At 44.7% G+C, this 26,848-nt stretch overlaps 1 protein-coding gene across 1 annotated transcript; it reads right to left on the bottom strand.

Annotated features, from left to right (window-relative positions):
- Window positions 1-11,672: 11,672 nt before the first annotated feature.
- LOC120319653 (signal-regulatory protein beta-1-like) lies at window positions 11,673-14,639 on the bottom strand. The gene is made up of 5 exons (XM_039368730.1): window positions 14,549-14,639; window positions 13,762-14,103; window positions 12,468-12,788; window positions 11,748-12,068; window positions 11,673-11,677 (listed from the first exon to the last, which is right to left on the bottom strand). The coding sequence occupies exons 1-5, from the start codon at window positions 14,637-14,639 to the stop codon at window positions 11,673-11,675; spliced, it is 1,080 nt and encodes a 359-aa protein (XP_039224664.1).
- Between the last annotated feature and the right edge of the window lie 12,209 nt (window positions 14,640-26,848).

The raw sequence follows: 26,848 nt of genomic DNA on the forward strand, positions 1-26,848 counted from the left end.
CTTTCCCCTCGTGGGGGGGGGGGGAGCAAAAGAGGAAGTCTCATTTCCTCCTTGTAAATTGGGACCCGTTTCTAAAGTTTGAGTTACTGCATAAGTGACAGTATCCAGTAAGGGAAGTGTGCTGCTTACTCTGGGGAATAAATATCATCTCTAAATTGGCAATGTTCAGCAGCTGGTCTTTCTCTGTCATCCCCAAATTTAAAAGCTCTAGGCCAGTTTTATGTTCACAGGGTTGAGGCATTAAGCGGAGACACATTGTGTAAGCAAGCTTCCTTTTATTGTTCTCTTCTTACAACCAGCGTAAACTACAAAATGGTGCGTAGGCCTTTTATAGTGTCCTATCCCCGGACAACATCAACCAATGATTGCAGAGGCTGTTTCCTGCCTTGCGCATGCGCACAAGGCTGGAGACAGCCAATCTGGTCCCAGGCAGATTTTGGTCTGCCCGAGACCCTTTGCAACATTTCTGAGCCTGCTGAATACTTCAGCAGGCTCGGGACATAACACCCCTCCCCTCTGGATGAAACAACAATACCTTACTCTGTAGCAGCACAAGTACATACGTTCAATGGACTGGATGTTATTGTGAAGCACAATATGCCTGCACACAGGCAGGGCACCCTTACCTTTATAATTATTTACAGAAAAAAAAATACAACAAATAATATGCTGGATAGGACACCCCTTTACTGAGTGTTTGCTCTGCATTTTGTTAAAGGACTAGTAAAGTTCCCTTGACTTGACAGAAACCTCACATAGTCCTCTTGGCCCACTGGGACCTTCTGATGCACACAAGGCTGGAGACAGCCAGTCTGGTCCCAGGCAGCTTTTGGTCTGCCCGGGACCCTTTGCAACATTTCTGAGCCTGCTGAATGCTTCAGCAGGCTCAGGACATAACACCCCTCCCCCCTGGATGAAACAACAATATCTTACTCTGTACCAGCACAAGTACATAACAAGGACATAACAGCCAGCTCATTTCTCTCAGCATTTCACATGTTGAGAAGTCTCTATAGATGTGAAAGGAGGAAAAAAATGGGGCTTGGGCGATCCTACTTAAACGTGACTTTGGGAAACAAGCTATTGAAGGAAAAGCTAGTTAGAAGCATATTCTCACAATTCAGGCTGGAGATAGACGATGTCATGTCCCACCCCCTCTGTTCAATTTTGACCTAGATGGTCTCTTTGAACCCTCTTTCAAACCAGAATTCCTCTCTGTCCAGATTGTGGACTTTGCTATATATTGTGGCTTTTGTCTTTTAAATGCAGAGGGGCTGCTGAATCTTGTCCTGATGGGTTTGTTCTCCTATGTTGTGCCATGCGTTTATGAAGTTGTTGTTTTGTTTCCCCAATGTTTAGATCTGCACATAGTTCACTGTATTGTGATGCAAATTGAACAGCAACACAATTCTTTCAGCAGTTCCATGAAGGCTCCAAGCCCATTTGCACCACTCAGGTGACCCTGGGGACACAGGTAAACCTCCAGGTGGCCTCAATGACTCTCTAAAAGAAGGCAAAGGACTGGCTGTCTGCAAGGAGTATAAATCCTTCCCTTCCCCACCATACAGTCCCAGAACCTGAAGAAGCTTCTTTGGATGAGAAGTGAAATGTCTTCAAAGAAAAACAGTCCAGTTGCCTCGTGAAAAAGCACTTTGGGACAACTGAGGACACAAACAAGCCTCCATGTGGCCTCAACGACTTTCTAAAAATGCAAATGACCGGCTATCTGCAAGGAGTATAAATCCTTCCATTTCCCACCATCCAGTCTCAGAACCCGAAGAAGCTTCTTGGATAAGAAGTGAAACATCTTCAAAGAAAAACAAAGAAATCCAATTGCCTCCTGAAAAAGCACCTTTGGGACAATTCATTTTTGCTTTGTTTTGTTAAATTAAACAAAGATATGTGGCCACCCAACTCACGCACAAGTGACTCTGAGCAGCACGATAGCAACTTTAAAAATTCACACCATCAAAGTCCTAAAGGCCCATTGCCCCCATCCCCATGATGCACAAAACCACATGAAAAGCAATCACATTTAAAATTAAACCAGCTTTACCTGTGTGAACTCAGCCTATCATACAAAGTCATGTCATCCAGCTACCTGCAATTGCCTATCTCTCGTGTGTTATAAGAAAGGTGTCTATGAGTGTGCTCACCCTACCTATAATTCTTCCTCCAACAATTGATATGTACATACCAGGATCCCCCTTACATTAACTTGGAGTCCTAGTAGACAATCGCCTAAATATGAGCCAGAAGTGTGCTGCAGCTGCCAAAAAGGCCAACACAGTGCTGCATTAACAGAGGGATAGAATCAAGATCACGTGAAGTATTAATACCACTTTACAAGGCCTTGGTAAGGCCACACTTGGAATACGGCATCCAGTTTTGGTCACCACGATGTAAAAAAGATGTTGAGACTTTAGAAAGAGTACAGAGAAGAGCAACAAAGATGATTAGGGGACTGGAGGCTAAAACATATAAGGAACGGTTGCTAGAATTGGGTATGTCTAGTTTAACGAAGAGAAGGACAAGGGGGGACATGATAGCAGTATTCCAATATCTCAGGGGCTGCCATAAAGAAGAGGGAAGCAAGCTATTTTCCAAAGCACCTGAAGGCAGGACAAGAAGCAACGGGTGGAAACTAATCAAGGAGAGAAGCAACCTAGAACTAAGGAGAAACTTCCTGACAGTGAGAACAATTAATCAGTGGAACAGCCTGCCTCCAGAAGCAGTAAATGCTCCAACACTGGAAGTTTTTAAGAAGAGACTGGATGGCCATTTGTCCAAAATGGTGTAGGGTTTCCTGCCAGAGCAGGGGGTTGGACTAGATGACCTCCCAGGTCCCTTCCAACTTTACTACTATTATTATTATTATTAAGTAGCCTGTCACCTGATCCTGGAGTAGGCCCATTTCTAACTCCAGGTACTCTAAGATAGATTCAAAGGATACTCGTGGCCTAAGGAAAGCCAGATGCTGTGTAGCAAAAGAAGGAGAAGTTCTGGATCACACAAGTCCCATTCAGTAGCTAAGTGGTTGACTCCAATGATTTGAAAGTCCCAGCATACTGTGGGAAGAAAAATCAGGTTCAGTTCCAAGCCGGAAGAAAGATGCTGAAAACAAAATGGGACTTGCAGGAAAGAAAGTCTCTGTTTATTTGGTAGCCAGAAATTAAAATGGCAGCAAGCAAGTTTCTGGGGTGGCTGACAAATAGCTTGGTGAATGCAAGGATTTATATAAAGTTTACAGTATTTTTTTTAAATTTTGAGCCTTGCTTCATGTGCTTTTTCTTGTATTTGATTGGTTTTACTTGTTTCGCAAAGACTTGCAATGGGTCTTAAGTATCGGCTTCCCTTGGTCTTAATCCTGTCAAGCAAATGTAATTGATTTTATCCTGTTTGTCTGTTGTCTCTAGCATGCCTCCATTAGTTGGTTGAGGGTTGGTGCCATCTCTGATAGGCTGTATGGTTGATTTGGATTCTGAGGGGTTCGTAGGCTGGATATAGGTCAATGTCTCTATTGTGCAGTGGGCTTCAGTAGGCAAGGAGCAGACCAGCATAGTTACTAGAACTGGAGAACTGCAGGCAATTGCCTGTAATTTATACTCTGAGCCACAGGGCCTTAACCAATCACAATACTTGAAAAACCCGCCCAAATATGAATGTTCAAAGTTTCCCTCCAAAACAGTTGGAGTGAACAGGGTCATCTAAAGATTAGTTTCATTTTAGCTTCACAAGCAATTGTAGTTAAGTTAGTTTCGCTTTAGCAGGGATTAACATAACTTTATATTTATTCAATACGTAACAGTCTCGGTGGAAGGAATTGTTTGTGGAGGGCCAGGCTTTGCTGAACTGGTGAGGGTGGTAGGTGGTGGCATGGCTGATGGTTTTTGTGTTGCTCCAATTGATCTGGTGTCATTTAGTGTCGGCATGAGTAGAGATTAAAGAATTTGGGATCGTGGCACTTCACTGCCATCCGGCGTTCGTGAATCCTGTTTTTTAACTGATGTGAGATTTGTTCCACGTAGAATTGGTTGCAATGGTTACAGTTGATTTTGTAGATGACAGTGTTTCTTTCAAGATACAGAAGGATCTTGATGTAATCATCGGACACCACTCACCACCCACCATCCTCGCGAGCTCATCAAAGCTTGGCTCTCCACAAGCAATTCCATCCCACAGACACAGCGACCTACAACCAGCCTATGATCCAAATCAACCACATAGCCAACCAGAGACAACACTGACCCTCAACCATCCCGCGCAATCCCCCACTCCCCATCTCACCGGCAGTTCACCTTCTAATAACCCTGACCTGATCTAACCTCCCTATCACAAGACCCATCACAAGCCTCTCACTGATGACTCACACTGGAGCCATCAGAAGACCCTCACTTGACACACCCACATCTGAAGCCCTTATAAACAGAAGAACACTGATATCCCCTAATCTCTGCCGAAGATGTTACCTAGCCTGGTAATGAAACTTTCAGAAACCAATCCACAAGTTCAGAGAATGAACCTCCACCATCTTATAAAATGATTTCTAGCCTAGTGAAAAGAAGGGCCAGGGGTGACATGATAGCAGTGTTCCAATATCTCAGGGGCTGCCCTAAAGAAGACGGAGTCAAGCTATTCTCCAGAGTGCCTGAAGGCAGGACAAGAAGCAACGGATGGAAACTAATCAAGGAGAGAAGCAACCTGGAACTAAGGAGGAATTTCCTGACAGTGAGGACAATTAACCAGTGGAACAGCCTGCCTCCAGAAATCATAGGTGCACCATCACTGTAGATTTCTAAGGCTGGACAATCACTTATCTAAAATGGTATAGGTTCTCCTGCTTGAGTAGGGGGCTGCACTAGAAGACCTCCAAGGTCCCTTCCAGCTCTATTCTATTCTAAGAAGCAACGGATGGAAACTAATGAAGGAGAGAACTAAGGAGAAATTTCCAAACAGTGAGAACAATTAACCAGTTAACCAATTAACTTCAGAGGTTGCGGGTGCTCCATCACTGGAGGTCTTTAAGAAGAGATTGGACAGTCATTTGTTTGCAATGGTTTAAGGCAGCAGTTCTCAACCTATGGGTCGCGACCCCATTTGGGGTCGATCGACCATTTTTCGGGGGTCGCCAAAGAAGGCGATCCGCCATTTTCTCCCCTCAGGGGGCATGCGCAGAACGTTTGTGTGACGGGGGTCGCCGTCACACAAACGTTGAGAACCACTGGTTTAAGGTCTCCTGCTTGAACAGGGGGCTGGGCTAAAGCTCCCTCCCAACTCTATTGCTCTGTTATTCTGATGTAACTTCCGGTGTTCACTATGACCATTGGAATGTGTTTCCTGGAACCTGGTTCTGCATGGTTAGTAAGCTTTGTCAGTTCCTAACCCTGAAGAAACTTCTCTGGGGAAGGAGAAGCCACTGAAATCATCCCCTCCCCCAAGCAATGGGGGGCTTGCAAGGATGTTTTGGAGCTGAGCTAAGAAGCAGACAGGATGAATTTCCATCTGGAGCAGAGCAAGCAAGAAGCAAGTTCAACCATGGAAGAATCAGCTGCTTTTAACCATTTTTAATACTGTTGAAAGAAAAGTCTTCATCGTGGTTCAGTCCAAGCTGGGAATAAACAACATGGCGACTGCTTCAGAAAGAAGGTTGCAGTTTATTGAAGAGAAGAGCCAGTCAGGAAGATGCCACTGGAAAAAAAGAGAGTGAGCACATGTAGGGAGTGGGTTTTTATACCCTCTGGAGCCTTTTGTTTGGAGTTGTTTTCTGTTCCTGTTTGAGGCTATTTCCTGTGTTATGTATTTTGACCTGAATCTGGGTGTGCCCTTTGGCATCTGTGAGTTAATCCTATTATGTCCTGTCTTAGAGTTTGGGTGGGGTATGTAGATTTTAGGTGTCTTTGTCTTCTTAATCTTCTAGCTGGGTGGGCCTCCATCTGTATTTCTACAGAGCTGGTTTCTGCTTGGGGGAGGGAGACCTGGGGCTATTAAGAAAAAACTGGGCATGCTTTCCTACTCTTTAAGATCCTTTGAGGAAATATATTTTTCTGCCCTTTTAATATTTTCTTCTCTGGGGGGCTGACTTCCCACAATACGGACAATGAAATACGCCTTCTACTACTTAGGCACTGAATTTGGTACACTTAGCTTTGCTGCTTTAAAGGACATTCTTTTTGCCTGCTTTTGCTTTTTTTTTGGGGGGGGGAAATTGCATCATTTTGGAGGCTCCGTGATTGCATAATGGTGAGGAGGTGAAAATCATGAAGCTGAGCCAGAATAAAAAAGCCGCAAAACCCTTTTTTAGATTTTTGAAGTTTAAGGGTTTACATTTTTTTTTTGAAGGCCTTTCTTCATTCTCTGCGGTTTTCATATAAAACTCTAATAAGTGTTGATTTCCTGAGGTTTGGTGTGTGTGGGGGGGGGGAGGGGTAATGGTTCCATTTTAGCTGAAGCTGATTGGTCAGGAATCAACATCAGACTTAAAGATTCCTGACTGTGTTGAGATATTTTGCTGTTTGACCACAAAAGGGAACCAAAGAGCAGAATATATTGCTCCTAAAAAACTATCAATTTAATAGAATAAATCTGTACACAATAAACCTGTAGTGGTGCTGTTTGACCACAGGAGAGAGCCAAAGACCTAAACGTTGCCTGTAAGCTACTAATTTAATAGAATAAACCTTTAATTTAATTTAATAGAATAAACAGTTGGTAAATTATCACACATGGTTGCTAGAAGAAAACAAGAAAGGAGAGGTTTAGAGAAATCTGAAGCCCTAAGAAATATTTCAGAAGAACACTCAAGGAAATATTCAAGTAATTCAGGCAATGGAAGCAAAGATTGAAGTAAAAGTTGATAGGTGATTCATCAGCTTAATAATAATAATAATAAAGTTGGACGGAACCTTGGAGGTCATCTAGTCCAACCCCCTGCTCAGGGAGGAAACCTTATACCAATGGTTCTCAACCTTTTTAATGCCGCGACCGGTCGTAAGTCGAGGACTACCCAACCGGTCGTAAGTCGAGGACTACCCAACCGGTCGTAAGTCGAGGACTTTCCCTGCCCGGGAGCACCGCGCATGCATGGTGCTGCCCCCTGCGCCGGCCGAGGCGTAGCTGGCAAGCGGCAGAGACGGCGCAGGCCGACCACCGGCTGGGCCACCAGCTGGCCCAGCCCAAGGGAGGTAAGGCACCCGCCGGGCCCCATGTGCGCCAGCAACCCTCCCTGCACCCACCAGCCTCCCACCTCCCACCCCCGGCCCTCTTTTACTTACATTTTTAGTAGTTGCTCAGCAGGGAGGGGTGGAAACTTCCAGACAGCCTGGACAATTCCTATTGGCTTTTGAAAGCCAATAGAATTAGACTCTATTCAAGAGAGTCTATTCTATTGGCTTTCAAAAGCCAATAGAATAAAAGGAAGTAGCACAGCTAAGGAAAAGGGGAAAAAATTGGCAGACTGCGTTGTTTGGCGACCCCCGTGAAATGGTCGTTCGACCCCAAATGGGGTTGCAACCCACAGGTTGAGAACCGCTGCCCTATCCCATTTCAGACAAGTGGCTGTCCAGTCTCTTCTTAAATACCTCCAGTGCTGGAGCATTCACCGCTTCTGGAGACAGGTTGTTCCACTGGTTAATTGTTCTCACTGTCAGGAAGTTTCTCCTTAGTTCTAGGTTGCTTCTCTCCTTGATGAGTTTCCATCCGTTGCTTCTTGTCCTGCCTTCTGGGGCTTTGGAAAATAGCTTGACTCCCTCTTCTTTGGGGCAGACCCTGAGATATTGGAAGACTGTTATCATGTCCCCCTTCGGCCTTCTCTTCATTAGACTAGACATACCCAATTCCAGCAACCGTTCCTTATATGTTTTAGCCTCCAGTCCCCTGATCCTCTTTGTTGCTCTTCTCTGCATTCTTTCTAGAGTCTCAGCATCTTTTTTACATCGTGGTGACCAAAACTGGATGCAGTATTCCAAGTGTGGCCTTACCAAGGCATTGTAAAGTGGAATTAACACTTCATGTGATCTTGATGAGAGCTTAGTGGAGAAGTCAAACAGATAAATGATAAGAGCGAATTTTTGGAGCATAAAATAGAGAAGAGAGACATTCAACCTGAAGCTGAGTTGGACAATAGACCTCTATGGAAATTACAGGACTAGGAACTTCAGCTATGGATTCTGAATTGTCTGTGAGTTGGGAGAAGATATATATAATCAAGAATGATTAAATCTTGGGCTCAACTAGTAGACTGGGAAGCAGGATAAAAGATATTGAATTAGAAATATATAAGATTTACAGAATAAATTCCCAATATGCCACAGTCAGGAAAGTTCTGAGAGCTGATTGTAAGAAGAAGAAGAAAACAAATTTTAGACTGTCGCTTTATTTTGAAATTGAAAATGGATAATCGTCCTGAATGAAATCCCTTGTCAGAATTTCAAGAAAGAAAAGCCCACGCCTTCTGAACAGATATTTTGAAGAAGAGAAAAATTCTATTTCATTGGAATAAACTTGAAAGAGTGATTTTTGTCTATCCACCCTTTTTATATCTTTCTTTTTGCCCATAAATTGATTGAGTGATGTCATTCCAGGCAATTTTTTCCCCCATCGATACAAATAGCACAGACAAAGTGTTGAATGCGAATATGTAACATTTTGTATTACTTCTTCATATTTCAAAAGCATCTCCACGGCCCCAAATGACATGATTTTTATATTTTCTCCTTTATAACTTCTGTAAGCAAATGCTTTTAAATTGTTTAAATGCATGTTGAAAAAACAATTACTGTAATTTCCGGTGTATAAGATGACTCGGCGTATAAGACAACCCCCGACTTCGGAGCCAATTTGCATGCTTAGAAAGTCGTCTTATACGCCGGAAACTACCGTAATTTCCGGCGTATAAGACAACTCGGTGTATAAGATGACCCCCGACTTCAGAGCCGATTTGCATGCTTAGAAAGTTGTCTTATACGCCGGAAACTACTGTAATTTCTGGCGTATAAGACAACTCGGCGTATAAGACGACCCTCGACTTCAGAGCTGATTTGCATGCTTTAGAAAGTCGTCTTATACGCTGGAAAATACGGTACTTTAATTTTCTTGTTTTTTTTTTTTTAAAAAAATAAGCAATCAGCATTTATGTCTAGGGAGATTGTCAATCATCCAGGTCGTAGTTGTCCCAAAGCCGCTTTTGCAAAAGGCAACTTGGACTTTCTTGTTTTTTCTTTGAAGACGTTTTGCTTCTCATCCAAGAAGCTTCTTCAGCTCTGGTTGTTGCATCCAAACCTCTTTATTAGGAAAACGGAAAAGATGAAAAGAAAGACGGCTACTTTGGTCAGGAAAAGCAGGAGCCAGAGAAAAAGGAGGGGTTGTTGCAGTGAGCCTGTGGAGGAAAAAAAAAACAGCGGATTGTTTTGATTTAATCATAATCTTGCCCTGGGTAAGGTGGGTGGCCAATAAATTTTACAGATAAAATAAAGCTTGCTCCATCGTAAGTATTCCAGATTAGTATCAAGGGTCTCATCAGAGTGCGATCAAAAACATGAAGATGGTAGACCCTTTCCCCCCTATAGGTTTTATAAACTCCGCTGCATAAGATCAGCCATGTTCATTCCATCTACAGAGAGTAAGGTCACACCTGGAATGCTGCATCCAGTTTTGGACATCACCTTATAAAAAAGATGTTGAGACTTTGGAAAGAGAGCAGAGAAGAGCAACAAAGATGATTAGGGGCCTGGAGACTAAAATATATGAAGAACAGTTGCAGGAATTGGGTATGTCTAGCCCAGGGGTCGGCAACTTTAAACACTCAAAGAGCCACTTGGACCCGTTTCCCAGAGAAAAGAAAACAGTGGGGGCTGTAAAGGTTGTGGGCGCACATGCTCGCATGCATGCATGAGGTGGGGGAGCTTGATTGAAGAGTTTAATTAAAAAGAAATAGAGGTTGCTGTGCATGAGTTCTCTCTCTCTTTCTCTCTCTCTCCCCCTCCCTCCCTCCCTCTCCCTCTCTTTGTCTCCCTCCCTCTCTCTCCCCCTTCTCTCCCTCACTCCAATCTTCCGCTCACCTGGGAAGCTGGCTTCATGCTTTTCTGTCTCCTGCGGCGAGGCAGCAAAGGCAGGAGCCCCACCCAATAAGCTTGTCAGCTTGTTGGAGAACAGCATGAGGCCACTCTTTTTTTTACACACACACAGGGAGAGAGAGAGAGAGAGAGAGAGAGAGAGAGAGAGAGAGAGAGAGAGGAAGCGCAAGTGCCTCTGTCTCTCTCTGTCTCTCTGTAAATGACGGAGGAGGTATAGGAGGTATGTGATGCTATCACATCAATTAAAAAGTGGAATCCATGAATACCGCTGGCAGTCAAATGCCACAATCCCAAATCCTTAATCTCTAGCCACATTGACACCAAACAACACCAGTTCAATTGGAGCAGCACAAAAATCATCGGCCATGCTACCACCCACCACACTCGTGAGTTCATCAAATCCTGGCCCTCCACAAGCAATTCCATCCACAGACATGTCAACCTACAACCAGCCTATGAACCCCTCAGGATCCAAATCAATCACACAGCCAACCAGAGACAACACTGACCCTCAACCATCCCGCACAATCCTCCCTCAATCAGCAGTTCACCTATCAAGGACCCTGACCTGATGTAACCTCCTCATCACAAGACCTATCCCAAGCCTCTAAGTGATGACCCATCCCTGACCCATCGCAAGACCCCCACTTGACACACCCACACCTGAAGCACTTATAAACAGAACACCAACATAGACATCCCCTAAACCACAGGTTGGCAACCCGCGGTTCCGGCCGCATGTGGCTCTTTGAGCCTTCTCCTGCGGCTCCCAGCCTCCTCCGCCATTTGCAGAGAGAGAGAGAGACAGAGACAGGCACTTGCACTTCCCTTCTCTCTCTCTCTCTCTCTCTCTGTGTGTATGTGTAAAAAAGAGAGTGGCCTCACGCTGTTCTCTGACAAGCTGACAAGCTTATTGGGTGGGGCTCCTGCCTTTGCTGCATCTCCACAGGAAGCAGGAAGCAGCAGAAAGCAGAAAGCAGCAGCTCTCTCTCATCTCTCTCTGTCTCTCTGTTTCTATCTCTCTTTTTCTCTCTTACTTAGTGGGGGAAGAGGACTGGCAGACCAAGGGCAGGAGAGAGCCAGCCCAATAAGAATGTGTGTCAGCTTGTTGGAGAACAGCGTGAAGCCAGCTTGCCAGGTGATCAAAAGATTGGAGAGAGGGAGAGAGAGAGGGTAGAGACAGAGAGAGAGGGAGAAAGGGAGAGAGAGAGAGAGAGAACTCATGCACAGCAGCCTCTATTTCTTTTTAATTAAACTCTTCAATCAAGCCCCCCCCTCCTGCATGCGTGCACGCGCATGCACGCGGGTTTTGCAGCTCCCAGTGTTTTCTTTTCTGTGGGAAATGGGTCCAAGTGGCTCTTTGAGTGTTTAAGGTTGCCGACCCCTGCCCTAAACTCTGCTGAAGATGTTACCTAGCCTGGTAATGAATCGTTTGGAAACCAACCCACAAACTCGGAGAACAAACCTCCACCCTCAAATACAAATATTCCTGGGAAGGGGCTCCATATGTAACTAACCATTCCTTCTTGAGGTCCAGTATCTTAAAACCTTAAAGAAAGATAGCTTAAAATATAATATATTAAGGAGTAGTTCAATCTAATCTTAATCTGAAAAATGAAGGGAAAATCTGCAAGGTGTAAACCAGCAAATGCTCAAAAGAAAACAAAGGACACTTACTTCCTTTAAGTTGGCTCATAATGAGGAGCATGGTGGTTTCGTTGACCAGAGGCTGGGAATTATGCTGGAGCTGGCAAAGGAACATGGAGGAATTTCTGTCTTCGGTGGCCACCATCTCCAGGTGACTCTTGAGGGAAAAGGTCCCATCTGGATTCGGGGTCCTCGGGCCAACAGTTCCTTTTCTGCTTGGGAGAGCCTTAGTAAACAACTCCACTTCTGCATCGTCTGGATAAAAACTTTCTGCGTGGCAAGTGACCGTCACAGTGGCGTTCGGCTGGACGGGAGAAGGTGGACTGGTCTCAAGATGGACTTTGGGAGGAACTGAGCAAAGAAAGCCAAAGAGATCAGTCAGAAGAGCTTCAGACTCGTGGTTCCTGCATGCAGAAGGGGCTGGAAGACCAACTGGTTCAGCTCTCCGATTGTGGCTTTGAGGAAATGATTCCAGAACAATTAGGATCAAAATATGTCTCACCAGTTGGGAACTCAATTTGACCCAAGTCCCCAAAGAAAGAGCAGAGGTGGAAGGTCCTTCTAAAGACCTCTTCCCCATAATCACAGCTCGGTGAGGGAGCTTGGGCTGAGAAAGCGTGACTGGTCTTAGTGGGCTTCCGTGGGATGAAAACGTGGTTCTTCCTGGTGTTATTCCCTCTGCCATGATGAGCCCTTACCAGATCCAGACTCCATGGCCTGGTCCCTTTCTGCAACCCAGAGCTCACCTACCTCTTAGGACATCACCGAGTGGGAAGGCCTGCTGGAGAGGACCATCCAACGATCTGTGTTGGATCTGGCAGGTCAGCTGAGACCTCACATCTCCTTGCTCCAGCGGGATTTCCACCGTGTTCTCTGCTTGGTACGAGATGCTCTCTGTTCCATCGGAATTCAGGATGTTGGTCTGGCCAGCCTGTATTTTGTTCCCGTCCTTCAACCAGCTGACTGTGATCTCCTGGGGGGAGAATCCCTCTGTGGAGCAGTTGAAGGAGGCCCGAGACCCTACCACGACTCTTCTTGTGGGGCCACGAACCACAGGCTGGGATGGCTTGGCTGAGGGAGAAAGTAGAGAGAGATATCAGTTGACGTTCCTCAGAGATAATACAGGAAGCAACAAGGCTGTGTTTGGTTGGAGAGACTCAATGTCAACGCTGCTAACATCGGATGTTGTTGCTTTGACAATATATGAAGATGCAGCCATTTTCGCTTTAACCTGTGTATTACTTTTAGAGTTAGAATTAAATGGAACTGGGGGGGAGGGGGAAGAATGTGTATGGGGATTAGTTAGACATAACAACATCACAGTAGAGCAGTGGTTCTCAACCTTTTTAATGTCGCGACCCCCAACCAGTCATAAGTCGAGGACTACTCAACTGGTGCAGCACCGTTTGCAGAATGGGATTTTTGGCGGGCTCAGCAGGGCAGAGACAGCCTGGACAATTCCGATTGGCTTTTGAAAGCCAATAGAATTAGACTCTATTCAAGATAATCTATTCTATTGGCTTTCAAAAGCCAATAGAATAAAAGGGAGTAGCACAGCTAAGGAAAAGGGGGAAAAAATGGCGGACTGCGTTGTTTGGCGACCCCCGTGAAATGGTCGTTCGACCCCAAATGGGGTCCCAACCCACAGGTTGAGAACCACTGCAGTAGAGTATTGTTCAAAGTTGTTTGAAATAAGAGAAGATAAGAAATGGCGGGTTGTGAAACTGGAGGGAAGGTTTGCATTTCAAACTAATTGGAGAATTTGATTTATAACTGTTAATTGGAGGAGGGAATTGTGCTTCGATACTATGTGTTTAGGGGAGGAGAATTCAGATTTTGGCTCCGACCATGTACATACCGAAGCCACGTTATTTAGTATAAAGATTCTTTAAGGTAAACAATGCCTCGAAGTTCTTTGAGGAGTAACATCTGTTGGAACCATGACATCCAACTTCAGAACATGAGATTTAATCTTATACGTCTCTCGATTGACTGGGAACATCTCCCTCCATCCCCAGAAATCAAATCGGAGAGCCCCACCTACCAATTACGGAGACCACAGTGCCTTTCCCCGAAGCCAGTTCTCTCTCTGGGATCCCTGTCCTGAACTTCACACAATAGTACGTTCCGGCATCTTCAGGACGGATGTTTGGGATGTTGATGCTGAAGTCCGTGTTGGATCTTGGGATGAGCCTCACCCCCCGGTTGGAAGCACCTACTTTATCGCTGTAAATGGGGGGCTGGTTTCTGTCCAGACCTTTGAACCACCGCACGCCTCCAAGTAAATTTGCCCCAGTCCATGTACATTTTAGAGTGAGGCTGTCTCCAGCTTTCACCGATACAGTTTCCGGAAGTTGTGTTACCTCCGTTTTCTGTCCTGTAACAACTGAAATAAAAAGAGACACTTTTGTAACTAGGTTTCCTCTAGAAAGTGGTCACCACTCTTCTGGACACAAAGGATCATTGGTGGTGCCCCTTCGGAGAACAGAATTATTTGCATTTCCTGAATGCAATCCTTCTGGACTATGACCAACTGTTTTGGATTCCTGACCAGTTTTGAATTATTGCCTTGCAGAGGGCTAATTTATATGGTGGGCGAGTTTTGCATGAAAGTTCTTTTTTCCATTAAACTCAAAAGAAAAGTTTCTGGTTTTATCTTTATATTCACTTTGAGAATTTTCTGTGTTAAGATGTGAATCCTACTTCAATATTTCTTTGCTTTATCACATGTCCCCCATGAATAATAAAAGGACCTTTACATTTGAATGTCCAACATTCATTTGAAATACCTTTATACATTCTGGACAACTTATCTGGTGTTAAATACCAACGATACATCATGTCATAGACGTTTTCTTTTAGATTATAATTTGGTGTAAATCTTAAACCTTTCATCCACAAATTCTCCCGTTGTTCAAGCATGACATTATATCCCAAGTTCCTTGCCCACTGGCTTTGGCATACATTTATATTTGTCTCAGATTATTTTGTTTCCCAGTTTTTCTTTGTTTATGCTTAAGGGCGTTAAGCTATTAGTAATAGCTGATTATGAAAGATGGCAAATATACGTGTCCCAGGATCATGTTGCAGGATACAGTCTGGGTCAGTCTAGAAGAGAAGGATTAGGGGGAATTTGATAACTGTCTTCCCATATTTGAGGGGTTGCCACAGAGAAAGGGGGGGTGTCAACCTCTTCTCCAAAGCACCTGAAGGCAGGACAAGAAGCAACGGATGGAAACTAAAGATGCTGAGACTCCGGAAAGAGTGCAGAGAAGAGCAACAAAGATGATTAGGGGACTGTAGGCTAAAACATATAAGGAACGGTTGCTGGAATTGGGCATGTCTAGTTTAACAAAGAGAAGGACGAGGGGGGACATGATAGCAGTCTTCCAATATCTCAGGGGCTGCCCCAAAGAAGAGGGAGTCAAGCTATTCTCCAAGGCACCTGAAGGCAGGACAAGAAGCAACGGATGGAAACTGATCAAGGAGAGAAGCAATCTAGAACTAAGGAGAAACTTCCTGACAGTGAGAACAATTAACCAGTGGAACAGCCTGCCTCCAGAAGCGGTGAATGTTCCAACCCTGGAAGTTTTTAAGAAGAGACTGGACAGCCATTTGTCCGAAATGGTATTGGAACTAAGGAGGAATTTCCAGACAGTCAGAAAAATTAATCTGTGGGTATGATCCGTAAGCTTTGCCTACACACAAGTTCTGTAGTGTCATTTTTAGAAATTTTTAGAATTCTCTTCCTGGCAACTCTTTGTAATAAATGCTGCAGTGGAACATCCTTAGAAAGACCCTGTATCCAGTTTTGGTCACATTACAAAAATGACCCCAGTGACCTCGATCTTATGTAACCTCCTCATCACAAGACCCATCACAAGATTTACTGATGACCTGGTCCATCACAAGACCCATTACAAGACTTTCACTCAACACACCCACCCCTGAAGCCCTTATAAACAGAAGAACACCGACATTGACACCCCCTAAACTCCGTTGAAGATGTTATCTAGCTGGTAATGGGACGTTCGGAAACCAACCCATAAGCTCGGAGAACAAACCTTCATCCTCAATTTAAAGGGTCTCCTGCTTGAGCAGGGGGTTGGACTAGAAGACCTCCAAGGTCCCTTATAGCTGTGTTATTCTGTGATTGTGCCTCAGGAAAGGAGATTGTTATAACTAAAATGCCTAGTGAATTTGGTTTCTTTATGTTGTAAGTGGGGATGTCCCTCCACACTAGATCTCGTAAGTTCCAGCTCAATGAATCATATCTATTTGTAGTGTAGAAAGTCAGCACCCACCCACATGCCTAGAGAAGGAAATATTTTGGGGGAAGAATAGTGTATTTCCCCAAAGAAATAATGGAGAAAAATCTTACTGGAGGCAGAAAACCAGCCCCAGTCTCCCCCTCCTGCCTCCAGTCTCTCTGCCCCAAACAGAAACTGAGGCGGACATTCTTTAGAAATGCAGATTTTCTAATCCAGGCAGGGAAACTGGGGCCAGGAAACCTGGAGCTGATGGGATTAGAAAAACAAAGACTCCTAAAAGCTACATTCCCCCACCCAGCTCCAAAGGACAGGAACATGACCTTTAGGAGTTAATAGGATTAACCCACCACAATTAGAATACCAAAAGCTCAGGTCAAAGTATTCAGACAGGAACAGGTATCTCAAATACAAAGTCTAAGAAGGTATTAAAAACCCATCGACTATCAACTCCATTTTGTCAGCTGTCCCAGAACCACATGCTGCTGGTGGTTCTGCTCAAACAGAACTGGTTTCTTTCCAAACAGCCAGCCTCCATTTTGCTTCCAGTGTCTTATCCTCCAATTTGGTTTACCCCCAGCTTGGAACTGGACCTGATGATTTTTCTTTCTACAAAATCGTGGGCGCTCCATCCTTTGAAATTTTCAAGAAGAGACTGGGCAATCACCCATCTGAGATGGTATAGGTTCTCCTGCTTGAGCAGGGGGCTGGACTAGAACAGGGCTTTTCAACCAGTGGTACGGGTACCACCTGTGGTACATTGGCACCTGACAGATGGTACGTGACCATCCTAGAAAAGTGGTAGTGTAGGAGGGGAATGAGCTGAACCAGTGGTAGCACTGCACAAGCCTAAGCGAGAGATGGCTGGAGCTGCAGGGCTGTCAGGGGTCAGTGGAAGCGCCAGGTTCAGTGCCGCTTTCCAGCTGATCGGCGCTTCTTCGGGGCTGTCAGGGCTCAGTGGAAGTGTCAGGATCAGCGCCAGGCTCCAACTGGAGCTCAGTGCTGATCCTGGTGCTTCTGCTGAGCCCTTAAGAAGCACCAATCAGTTGGAAAGCAGCACTGATCCTGGCGCTTCTGCTGAGCCCAAAAGAAGCATCGATCAGCTGGAATGTTGCAGCCTCTCCAGGGTCTTGTGATTTACATTCAGAGGCTTGGCAACTGATTCATATTTATGACGGTCACAGTGTCCCAGGGTCATGTGGAGTGACCAAAACCTGCTGCAACCACCCAGCAGATGGTCGGAATAAAAACCAAACACCCCTCCACACCACCCCTGCTGCCAATCCTCAACAGAAATGCTCACAATAATGAAAACCTCGGACAGGAGGAAGAGCGCCACCGGGCGGGCAGGCAGGGGTCTTGTTCGGCTGTGGCTTGGGGGGCACCTTTTTCAGTGCCCTTGTAACTTCGAACAGTCACTAAGCAAACTGTTGTAAGTCGAGGACTACCTGTACTTCATCACTTTTTTCCTTTTTGGGGGGGGGGGCATCAAGTTTTTGACACCTTGCTAGGCGACTGGTGGTCCTCGGATGTTACCATATCCTAAAAGTGGTACAATGGGTGAAAAGGTTGAAAAGCCCTGGACTAGAAGACCTCCAAGGTCCCTTCCAGCCCTATTCTATTCTGTTCTGTTCTGTTCTGTTCTATTCTATTCTATATTCAATTCAATTCTATTCCAATCTCTCTTCATTCTATTCTATTCTATTCCATTTCATTTCATTCCATTCCGTATATTCTATTCTGTTCCGTTCCATTCCATTCTATTCCGTTCCATATTTTCTATTCTATTCTATTCTATTCTATTCTATTCTATTCTATTCTATTCTATTCTATTCTATTCTATTCTATTCTATGCTGTTCTGTTCTGTTCTATTCTATTCTATTCATAATGCTAATATTTGTCATTGCATATATTCCCATTAGGTCATCTAGCATCACCACTAGCATCACCACCAGATGGATTTGTAACTGGCTGACAAACTGTGCTCAAAGAGTAGTCCTTGATAATACTACATCTCCTGTACATGGAGGGAAGTAAGCAATGGGATACCACAAGGCTCCGTCTTAGGCCCAGGACTCTTCAACATCTTCATCAATGACTTACGAGGGAATAGAAGGGGAACTCATCAAATCTGCAGATGACACCAAGCTGGCAGGAGTAGCCAACACCCCAGAAGACAAGTTCAGGATCCAAAAAGATCTTGACCAACTTGAACAATGGGCCCTATGCAACAAAATGAAGTTTAATGTGGAGAAAAGCAAGGTTTTACACTTAGGCAGGGAAAAAAAACCCAAAGTACAAGTAGAGATTAAGTGAAACATGGCTCAAAAACAGTAACTGTGAGAGGGACCTTGGAGTCCTAGTAGGTGATCACTTAAACATGAGCCAGCTGTGTGCAGCAGCAGCCAAAAAAGCTAATACAGTCCTTGGTTTATAAACAGAGGCATAGAATCAAGATCACCCTATGGTGCGCTGTTGCACCCAGTTAATAGATACACAAAGACGAACAGGGCAGATTTAGTAATATATAGATATATAGATGTAGATGTTGATATCAGAGTTGGGAAAAGTGCAAAACCACCCACTTTGAAACCAGAATCCCAAATTTTAAAAGGGGAGGATGCCATGTGTTAAAGTCGCAGCTTGGGCCGAGGCTAAATCAAAGCATGTAGGCTTTAGACAGCATCATGCATGCATTCATAGAGCTAGAAATTGGGGTCACAGGTTAAACTTTTTAAAAGACTTTTGTGACACATTGCAGAATTCAAGGGGGAGCATTGCCCCCTTCAGCATTAAGTAATAGCCCCTAAACCCAAACAGTCAGTCAGAGCTGAAGAAGCTTCTTGGATGAGAAGCGAAACATCTTCAAAGAAGACGTTTTGGTCACCACGATATAAAAAAGTTGTTGAGATTCTAGAAAAAGTACTGAGAAGAGCAACAAGGATGATTAGGGGACTGGAGGCTAAAACATATAAGGAACGGTTGCTGGAATTGGGTATGTCTAGTTTAACGAAGAGAAGGACGAGGGGGGACATGATAGCAGTCTTCCAATATCTCAGGGGCTGCCCCAAAGAAGAGGGAGTCAAGCTATTCTCCAAAGTGCCTGAAGGCAGGACAACAAGCAACGGGTGGAAACTAAGTAAGGAGAGAAGCAACCTGGAACTAAGGAGAAACTTCCTGACAGTTAGAACAATTAACCAGTGGAACAACCTGCCTCCAGAAGCGGTGAATGCTCCAACACTAGAAGTTTTTAAGAAGAGACTGGACAGCCATTTGTCTGAAATGGTGTAGGGTTACCTCCCTAAGCAGGGGGATAGACTAGATGCCCTCCAAGGTCCTTTCCAACTTTATTTTTATTATTATTGAGGATCATCACACAGTCAGCCAGATGTTCAGACTGGATTTGGCATTTTGTCTACCTATCGAGTCCTTACCCAGAACCTGGGATAGGCAGATGTGGATGTTTGATGGTATTACAGATATCGTTGCAGGATGGAAGCAGTTCCTAGTAAGGCCACCTTTTGCAATTGACTAATAGCAAATTTGTCAATGCCAATGGTGTTTCTATTATTATTATTATTATTATTATTATTATTATTATTATTATTATCATATTATCCAAAGTGCCTGAAGGCAGGACAAGAAGCAATGGATGGAAACTCATCAAGGAGAGAAGCAACCTAGAACTAAGGAGAAACTTCCTGACAGTTAGAACAATTAACCAGTGGAACTACCTGCCTCCAGAAGTGGTGAATGCTCCAACCCTAGAAGTTTTTAAGAAGAGACTGGACAGCCATTTGTCTGAAATGGTATAGGGTTTCCTGCCTGAGCAGGGGGTTGGACTAGATGACCTCCAGGGTCCCATCCAACTTTATTATTATCATCATCATCATCATTATTAAAACAAGAAAGTCCAGTTGCCTCCCGAAAAAAAAAAGCACCTTTGGGAGCCCCTAAACTACTACCGGAAGGAGGACGATCAACATCTGCTGACGATCCTGCTTCCCTGACTGCTTTTCCTTGCCTGGTCACTGCTCATAATTCTCTTTTTACAAAATTGTGGAGTCCAGCCTGAAGGATGACTTGGAAATCAATGGATTTTAAAAAAATCTCTTCTTTCATCTTCAACACTTAACAACCTGTCAGTCAGACGAGGGGAGGGTAGTACAAATTGGTGGGCTCTGTTTATGAAATCAGCTGGCCTTAATTTGATCCTATCGGGGACCATAAGCCAAGATTAAACACCAAGATGAATACTAAGCCCACAATCAAGCCATGAACAATATCCCAATCTCAGACAAACAAGCTAACAGTAAACAACAGTCCAATCAAACAACCAGCAGAAACACATCCACCAACACTGATAGAACAAGCCAGTGTACATAAACAGAGAGAAACCCTACTCTCTTTTAGCACTGATGATGTTCCCTAGCTGGGTCATGAAATGTATGCAGCAAACCAGCAAAGCTCAGAGAGCATCAAGGACACTACAATTATTAATTTTTACAATTTTTATTGTATTATTACAATACAATACAATACAATTACAATTTTTAAGAAGAGACTGGACAGCCATTTGTCCGAAATGGTGTAGGGTTTCCTGCCTGAGCAGGGGGTTGGACTAGATGACCTCTAAGGTCCCTTCCAACTTTACTACTATTATCTTTCTCCTCCTCCACACCACAAACCCCACCACTTCTAGCACTGATGATGTTCCTTAGTTGGGTCATGAAACAACTGCAAGAAAACAATCAAATTCAGAGAGCACCAAGGATCCCACAATCCTCCTCCTCCTCCTCCTCCTCCTCCTCCTCCTCCTCCTCCTCCTCCTCCTCCTCCTCCTCCTCCTTCCACCCCTTGCCACAAACCCCACTCCCTTCTAGCACTGAAGATGTTCCCTAGTTGGGCAATGAAATGTCTGCAGGAAACCACCGATGCTCAAAGAGCATCAAGGACTCCACAGTACTGCTTCTCCACTCCACAAAGTTCTTGCTAGAATTGGGTCTTTAATGAAGAGAAGGATGAGGGGGGACATGATAGCAGTGTTCCAATATCTCAGGGGCTACCACAAAGAAGAGGGAGTCAAGCTATTCCCCAAAGCACCAGAAGGCGGGTCAAGAAGCAACGGATGGAAACTAACCAAGGAGAGAAGCAACCTGGAACTAAGGAGAAACTTCCTGACAGTGAGAACAATTAACCAGTGGAACAGCTTTGCCTCCAGAAGTTGTGAATGCTCCAACACTGGAAGTTTTAAAAAAGAGATTGGACAATCATCTGCCTGAAATGGTATAGGTTTGCTATACCTGAGCAGGAGGTTGGACTAGAAGACCTCCAAGGTCCCTTCCAATTCTGTTATTCTATTCTATCCTTCACTTCAAGGACTAAATCAAACCAGGTGGTCCAAGTTGATCTCCAGAACTTCCAATCTCTGATATTCTTCCTCACCTGTTCACCTTCTAGGCACTTGGGATGGGCATCAATGGAAGAAATCTTCTCAAAAGCCTTTCCCAAATCTAACATCTGGGACTGGGCTTTGCTGGGGCATCTGTTCATCTCTGCTCACCTTCAGAACAGTGCCACATATATGAAGCAGCCTGGATTTTATTCCAGTTGTAAATCTGAGAATGGAGCCTGCCTGATCTCAATTGTCAACACTCACCCAGATTTTGCAGAAGTAGCAGCAGCAGCAGCTGAAGAGGACCAGGGATGCTCCTGAAGCACCTCAAGGCAGCCATGCCGACAGCAGCAGGAGAAACATCTGGGATGACTTTATATCTTGCCTACTAGGTCTTTCCTCCCACAGATGGAGCAAAAGAGGAACTCTCATTTCCTCCTTGTCAAGTTGGACCGATTCCTAAGTTTCAGTTTTTATGTAAGTGACCGATATCCAGTAAAAGAGGCCATAGACATTCATAGAGTCACATCCACTGGTTGATTGGTTGACTCCGATCAACTTGACTTGAAGGTTCAACCAAAGGATGGGCAAAATGGCTGCCCCAAAAGCCAACGCGATCCCAAGTTGCATTAAGAGAGGGATTCAATCAAGATCACGTGAGGTACTAATACCACTCTATAAAGCCATAGTAAGGCCATATCTAGCTGCAACCAATTTTGGTCTCCACACTATAAACAAGATGTTGAGACTCTAGAAACAGTGCAGAGAAGAGCCACAAAGATGATCAGGAGACTGGAGGCTAAAACATATGAAGAACAGTTATAACAGTGGTTCTCAACCTGTGGGTCGGGACCCCATTTGGGGTAGAACGACCATTTCACGGGGGTCACCAAACAACGCAGTCTGCCATTTTTCCCCCTTTTCCTTAGCTGTGCTACTCCCTTTTATTCTATTGGCTTTTGAAAGCCAATAGAATAGACTCTCTTGAATAGAGTCTAATTCTATTGGCTTTCAAAAGCCAATAGGAATTGTTCAGGCTGTCTCTGCCCTGCTGAGCCCGCCAAAAGTCCCATTCTGCAAACAGTGCTGCAAGTTGTCTGCAGCGAAGGCGAGCTGTCTGGAAGTTTCCACCCCTCCCTGCTGAGCAACTACTAAAAACGTAAGTAAAAGAGGGCCAGGGGTGGGAGGTGGGAGGCTGGCGGGCGCAGGGAAGGTTGCTGGCACGCATGGAGCCTGACGGGTGCCTTACCTCCCTTGGGCTGGGCCAGCTGGTGGCCCAGCCAGTGGTCGGCCTGCGCCGTCTCTGCCGCTCTCCAGCTACGCCTCGGCCGGCACAGGGGGCGGCACCACGCATGCATGGTGCTCTCGGGCAGGGAAAGTCTTTGACTTACAACCGGTTGGGTAGTCCTCGACTTACGCCTGGTTGGGGGTCACGGCATTAAAAAGGTTGAGAACCACTGAGTTATAATAACTGGGCATGGCTAGTCTAGTGGAGACAAGGACCAGGGGAAACATGATAGCAGTCTTCCAATATTTGGGGGGCTGTCACAGAGAGGAGTGGGACAATCTATTTTCTAAAGCACCTGAAAGCCAGACATGGAATAACGGATGGAAATTGATCAAGGAGAGATTCAAGCTAGAAATAAAGACATTTTCTGACAGTGAGAACAATCCACCTGTTGCGGTTCCGGCTAATGAAACATTCCAAAGAACTTCCAGGCATTGATTTTCCTAAAAGTCTTTTATTGTTACAAAATGTCGGCACAGGCACAACGGAGGGATGCTAGGATCTAAGTTCTCTGCCTCTGAGCAGTTAAATTATCCGCATGTTCCCTCCCTAAATTAGCCGTCATATCTCACATTATCCAATTAGTGTGAAGGTCAAATGTTTTCTTCCTCTTTCTTTCCCGGGCTTTACCCCCAACGCCCCTTCTGCTCTGTATTAATCCCATAATTACCAGACAATTCTACATATTGTCAAAAGCAAGAATATACAATATTTGCAGCGTTGACACCACCAGTGGAACAGAAGTTGCCTTCAGAAGTTTGTGGGAGCTTCATCGCTGGAAGCTTTCAAGAAAAGACTGGACTGCCATCTGTCAGAAATGGGGTAGGGTCTCCTGCTTGGGCAGGGGGTTGGACTAGATGACCTCCAAGGTTCCTTCCAACTCTGTTACTCTATTACTGGGACCTGGGCTTGGTATTTAGTATATGATGATTTATAAAAAGCCAGGGGTCTACTGAATCGGATATTTGGCTGCTGTTGGGACCTGGAAACAGCAGCCAAGGCATTTTGAAGTCGAGACGTATTCACTGGCGATGTCACCATTGCTTGGGGGCATCCAATGCGGGCTCCTCTCTCATCCCCGGACGGGTTCCCAGCAAAGTGGTACCTATTTATCTACTTGCATTTTAACTGCTAGGTGAGCAGGAGCTGGAGCTCACCCCATCACGCAGTATCTGGGTCTTGACCTCAGCCTTGCTGACTGACAGAGCCACCACACCCCTTTATAGTAATGTGGAATAATGAAAAACCACTAGAATAATGATGTGTCTGCATGATTACTGGAATAATGCTGTGTCAGTAGTATGTGACTAACCCAGCGGTTCTCGACCTATGGGTCGCGACCCCATTTGGGGTCGATCGACCATTTCACGGGGGTCGTCAAGCAAGGCTGTCCGCCATTTTTTTCCCTTTTTCCGGCGGGGGCCTTACCTCCTTTGGGCTGGGCCAGCTGGTGGCCCAGCCGGTGGTCGGCCTGCTCCATCTCTGCCGCTTGCCAGCTATGCCTCGGCCGGTGCAGAGGGCGGCACCACATATGCCCGGCGCTCCCGGGCAGGGAAAATCCTCGACTTACAACCGGTTGGGTAGTCCTCGACTTACGACCAGTTTAGTCCTCGACTTACGACCGGTTGGGGGTCGCGGCATTTAAAAGGTTGAGAACCACTGGACTAACCTAATGTGCATTGCACTTGGATACAATGTATGTAGCAAACTCTCTCCATTGTATACCCGTGAGAAACGGACCTAAGGTATTACAACGTGTATTGCAATGTGTGTAGTCCTTTGTTCCTGAGAAAAAGAAAGTATAAAACTGAAGTCTGAACCCTCCCTTGGGGTTCAGAATTGCTGGTTGCTATTTGCTTCTGAACCTGCGCAATAAATCTCTCTGCCTAAAACCCTCTGGAATTCGTAAGAGTCCTTGCGTTTTCCACAAGAATAGCAATAGCAATAGCCTTTAGACTTATATCCCGCTTCACAATGCTTTACAGCCCTCTCTAAGCAGTTTACAGAGTCAGCATCATATTACCCCCAACAATTTGGGTCCCCATTTTTTACCGACCTTGGAAGGATGGAACTAATGGCGCTGATAACATGGATGTTATTAGTTATGAAAATTAACTGGATGAAAATTTGAATTCTGTCCAATGGATTGAAATGATTTAAGGTTGGACTTTGTCAGTTTAAAGAGATTGATGGATGGATGGATTAGATACGTATAGGATGGATTAATATTTTATTATAAATAAGGGATATTATTTGGAAGAAGAAATAAATAAGATCTATGATAAAATTAAGGAATTAGAATATATTTGGAAGGGATACCCGAACTGATAATGTTTGTACTTACAGTTATTTTGACTATGGTATTGTAAATTTATAAAGCTTTAAAAACAGGTTTAGGTTGAATTTAAGGGAAAAAGAGAGGGAATATTTGATGTATTGATTGAATTATGTATGTATGTTTTGTCTGCAGATGTTTGGCCACCCTAACACCACGGTGGGCCTTGAGTACTTTGTTTTAAAAATAAAAAAAAACAATAAAACTTGTCTTAAAAAAAAAAGAAGTTTATTGTGGGAGGGGAAAAAGTCTGATTTTAACTGAAGTTGATTACTCTGAAATGGCCCTCAGTCTTAAAGCTTCTTGACCAGTGGTTCTCAACCTGTGGGTCGGGACCCCATTTGGGATCGAACGACCATTTCACGGGGGTCGCCAAACAACGCACTCCACCATTTTTTCCCCCTTTTCCTTAGCTGTGCTACTCCCTTTTATTCTATTGGCTTTTGAAAGCCAATAGAATAGACTCTCTTGAATAGAGTCTAATTCTATTGGCTTTCAAAAGCCAATGGGAATTGTCCAGGCTGTCTCTGCCCTGCTGAGCCCGCCAAAAGTCCCATTCTGCAAATGGTGTTGCGCCAGTTGAGTAGTCCTCGACTTACGACCGGTTGAGTAGTCCTCGACTTACGACCGGTTGGGAGTCGCAGCATTAAAAAGGTTGAGAACCACTGTTCTTGACTATGTTGGGATGTTTTGCTATTTAACCACAAGAGGGAGTCAAAAACCAGAATATTGCTTCCCAAAGATGCTTCTTCAGCAGACAACTGGACTTTCTTTTGAAAAACGAAAAGAAAAACAAGAAGGTCTAGTTATCTTGCGACAACTTTGGGATAACTACGGCAGGACCTGGATGACTGAGAATGTGAGAGGGACTTTAGGAGTCCGAGTGGACGAATGCTTGACCATGAGCCAGCTATGTGCAGCAGCAGCCCAAAAAGTTAATACAATCCTCAGTTGTACAAACAGAGGCATAGAATCAAGACCATGTGAAGTACTAGCACTGCTTCATAAAAACCCTAGTAAGACCACACCTGGAATACTGCAACCAATTTTGGAAAAAGTTCAGAGAAGAGCAACTAAAATGATCAAAGATCTGGAGACTAAAACATATGAAGAACAGCTGCAAGACTTGAGCTTGGCTAGTCTAAAGAAAAGAAGAAATAGGGGTGACATGATAGCAGTGGTCCAATATTTGAGGGGCTGCCACAAAGAGGGCATTTATCTATTCTCCAGATCACCAGAGCGCAGGACAAGAAACAGTGGTAGGAAACTGACCAAAGAGAGAAGCAACCTGGAACTAAGGAGAAACTTCCTAACTTTGAGGACAATTAACCAGTGGAACTGCTTGCCACCAGAAGTCGTGGGCGCTCCATAACTGGAAGAAGAGGCTAGACAGTCACTTGTCTGAGATGTATAGGTTCTCCTGCTGGAGAAGGGGGCTGGACTAGAAGACTTCCAAGACCACTTCCAACATTGATTCTGTTCTGTTCTGTCCCGTTCTGTTCTACTCTACTCTACTCTACTCTACTCTACTCTACTCTACTCTACTCTACTCTACTCTATAGACCAGTGGTTCTCAACCTTTCTAATGCCGCGACCCCATAATACAGTTCCCCATGTTGTGGTGACCCCCAACCACTTATACATCACCGGGTACCAGGGACATGGACAAACAAAAGGGGGGAAAATGGCTGCCTTGTTTGGCGACCCCCGTGAAATGGTCGTTCGACCCCAAATGGGGTCCCGACCCACAGGTTGAGAACCACTGCTATAGACAGAATATTGCTTGTAAGCAATTCACTTAATAAACCTTTAGTGGTGCTATTTGAACACAAGAGGGAGACAAA

Source organism: Crotalus tigris, unplaced genomic scaffold (assembly GCF_016545835.1).
Source record: "Crotalus tigris isolate CLP2741 ecotype Arizona unplaced genomic scaffold, ASM1654583v1 scf7180000020918.170012, whole genome shotgun sequence".
In the NCBI taxonomy this organism is placed as follows: Eukaryota; Metazoa; Chordata; class Lepidosauria; order Squamata; family Viperidae; genus Crotalus; species Crotalus tigris.

Bases quoted from the DNA above. Each gene is read 5' to 3' on its own strand.
- LOC120319653 (XM_039368730.1), bottom strand. From the start codon at position 14,639: ATGCTTGAACAACGGGAGAATTTGTGGATGAAAGGTTTAAGATTTACA. The intron at 14,104-14,548 runs GTTGGTATTTAA...TTTTTATTTCAG, and splicing joins CGTCTATGACATGATGTATC to TTGTTACAGGACAGAAAACG. The intron at 12,789-13,761 runs GTAGGTGGGGCT...TTTCTCCCTCAG, and splicing joins CACTGTGGTCTCCGTAATTG to CCAAGCCATCCCAGCCTGTG.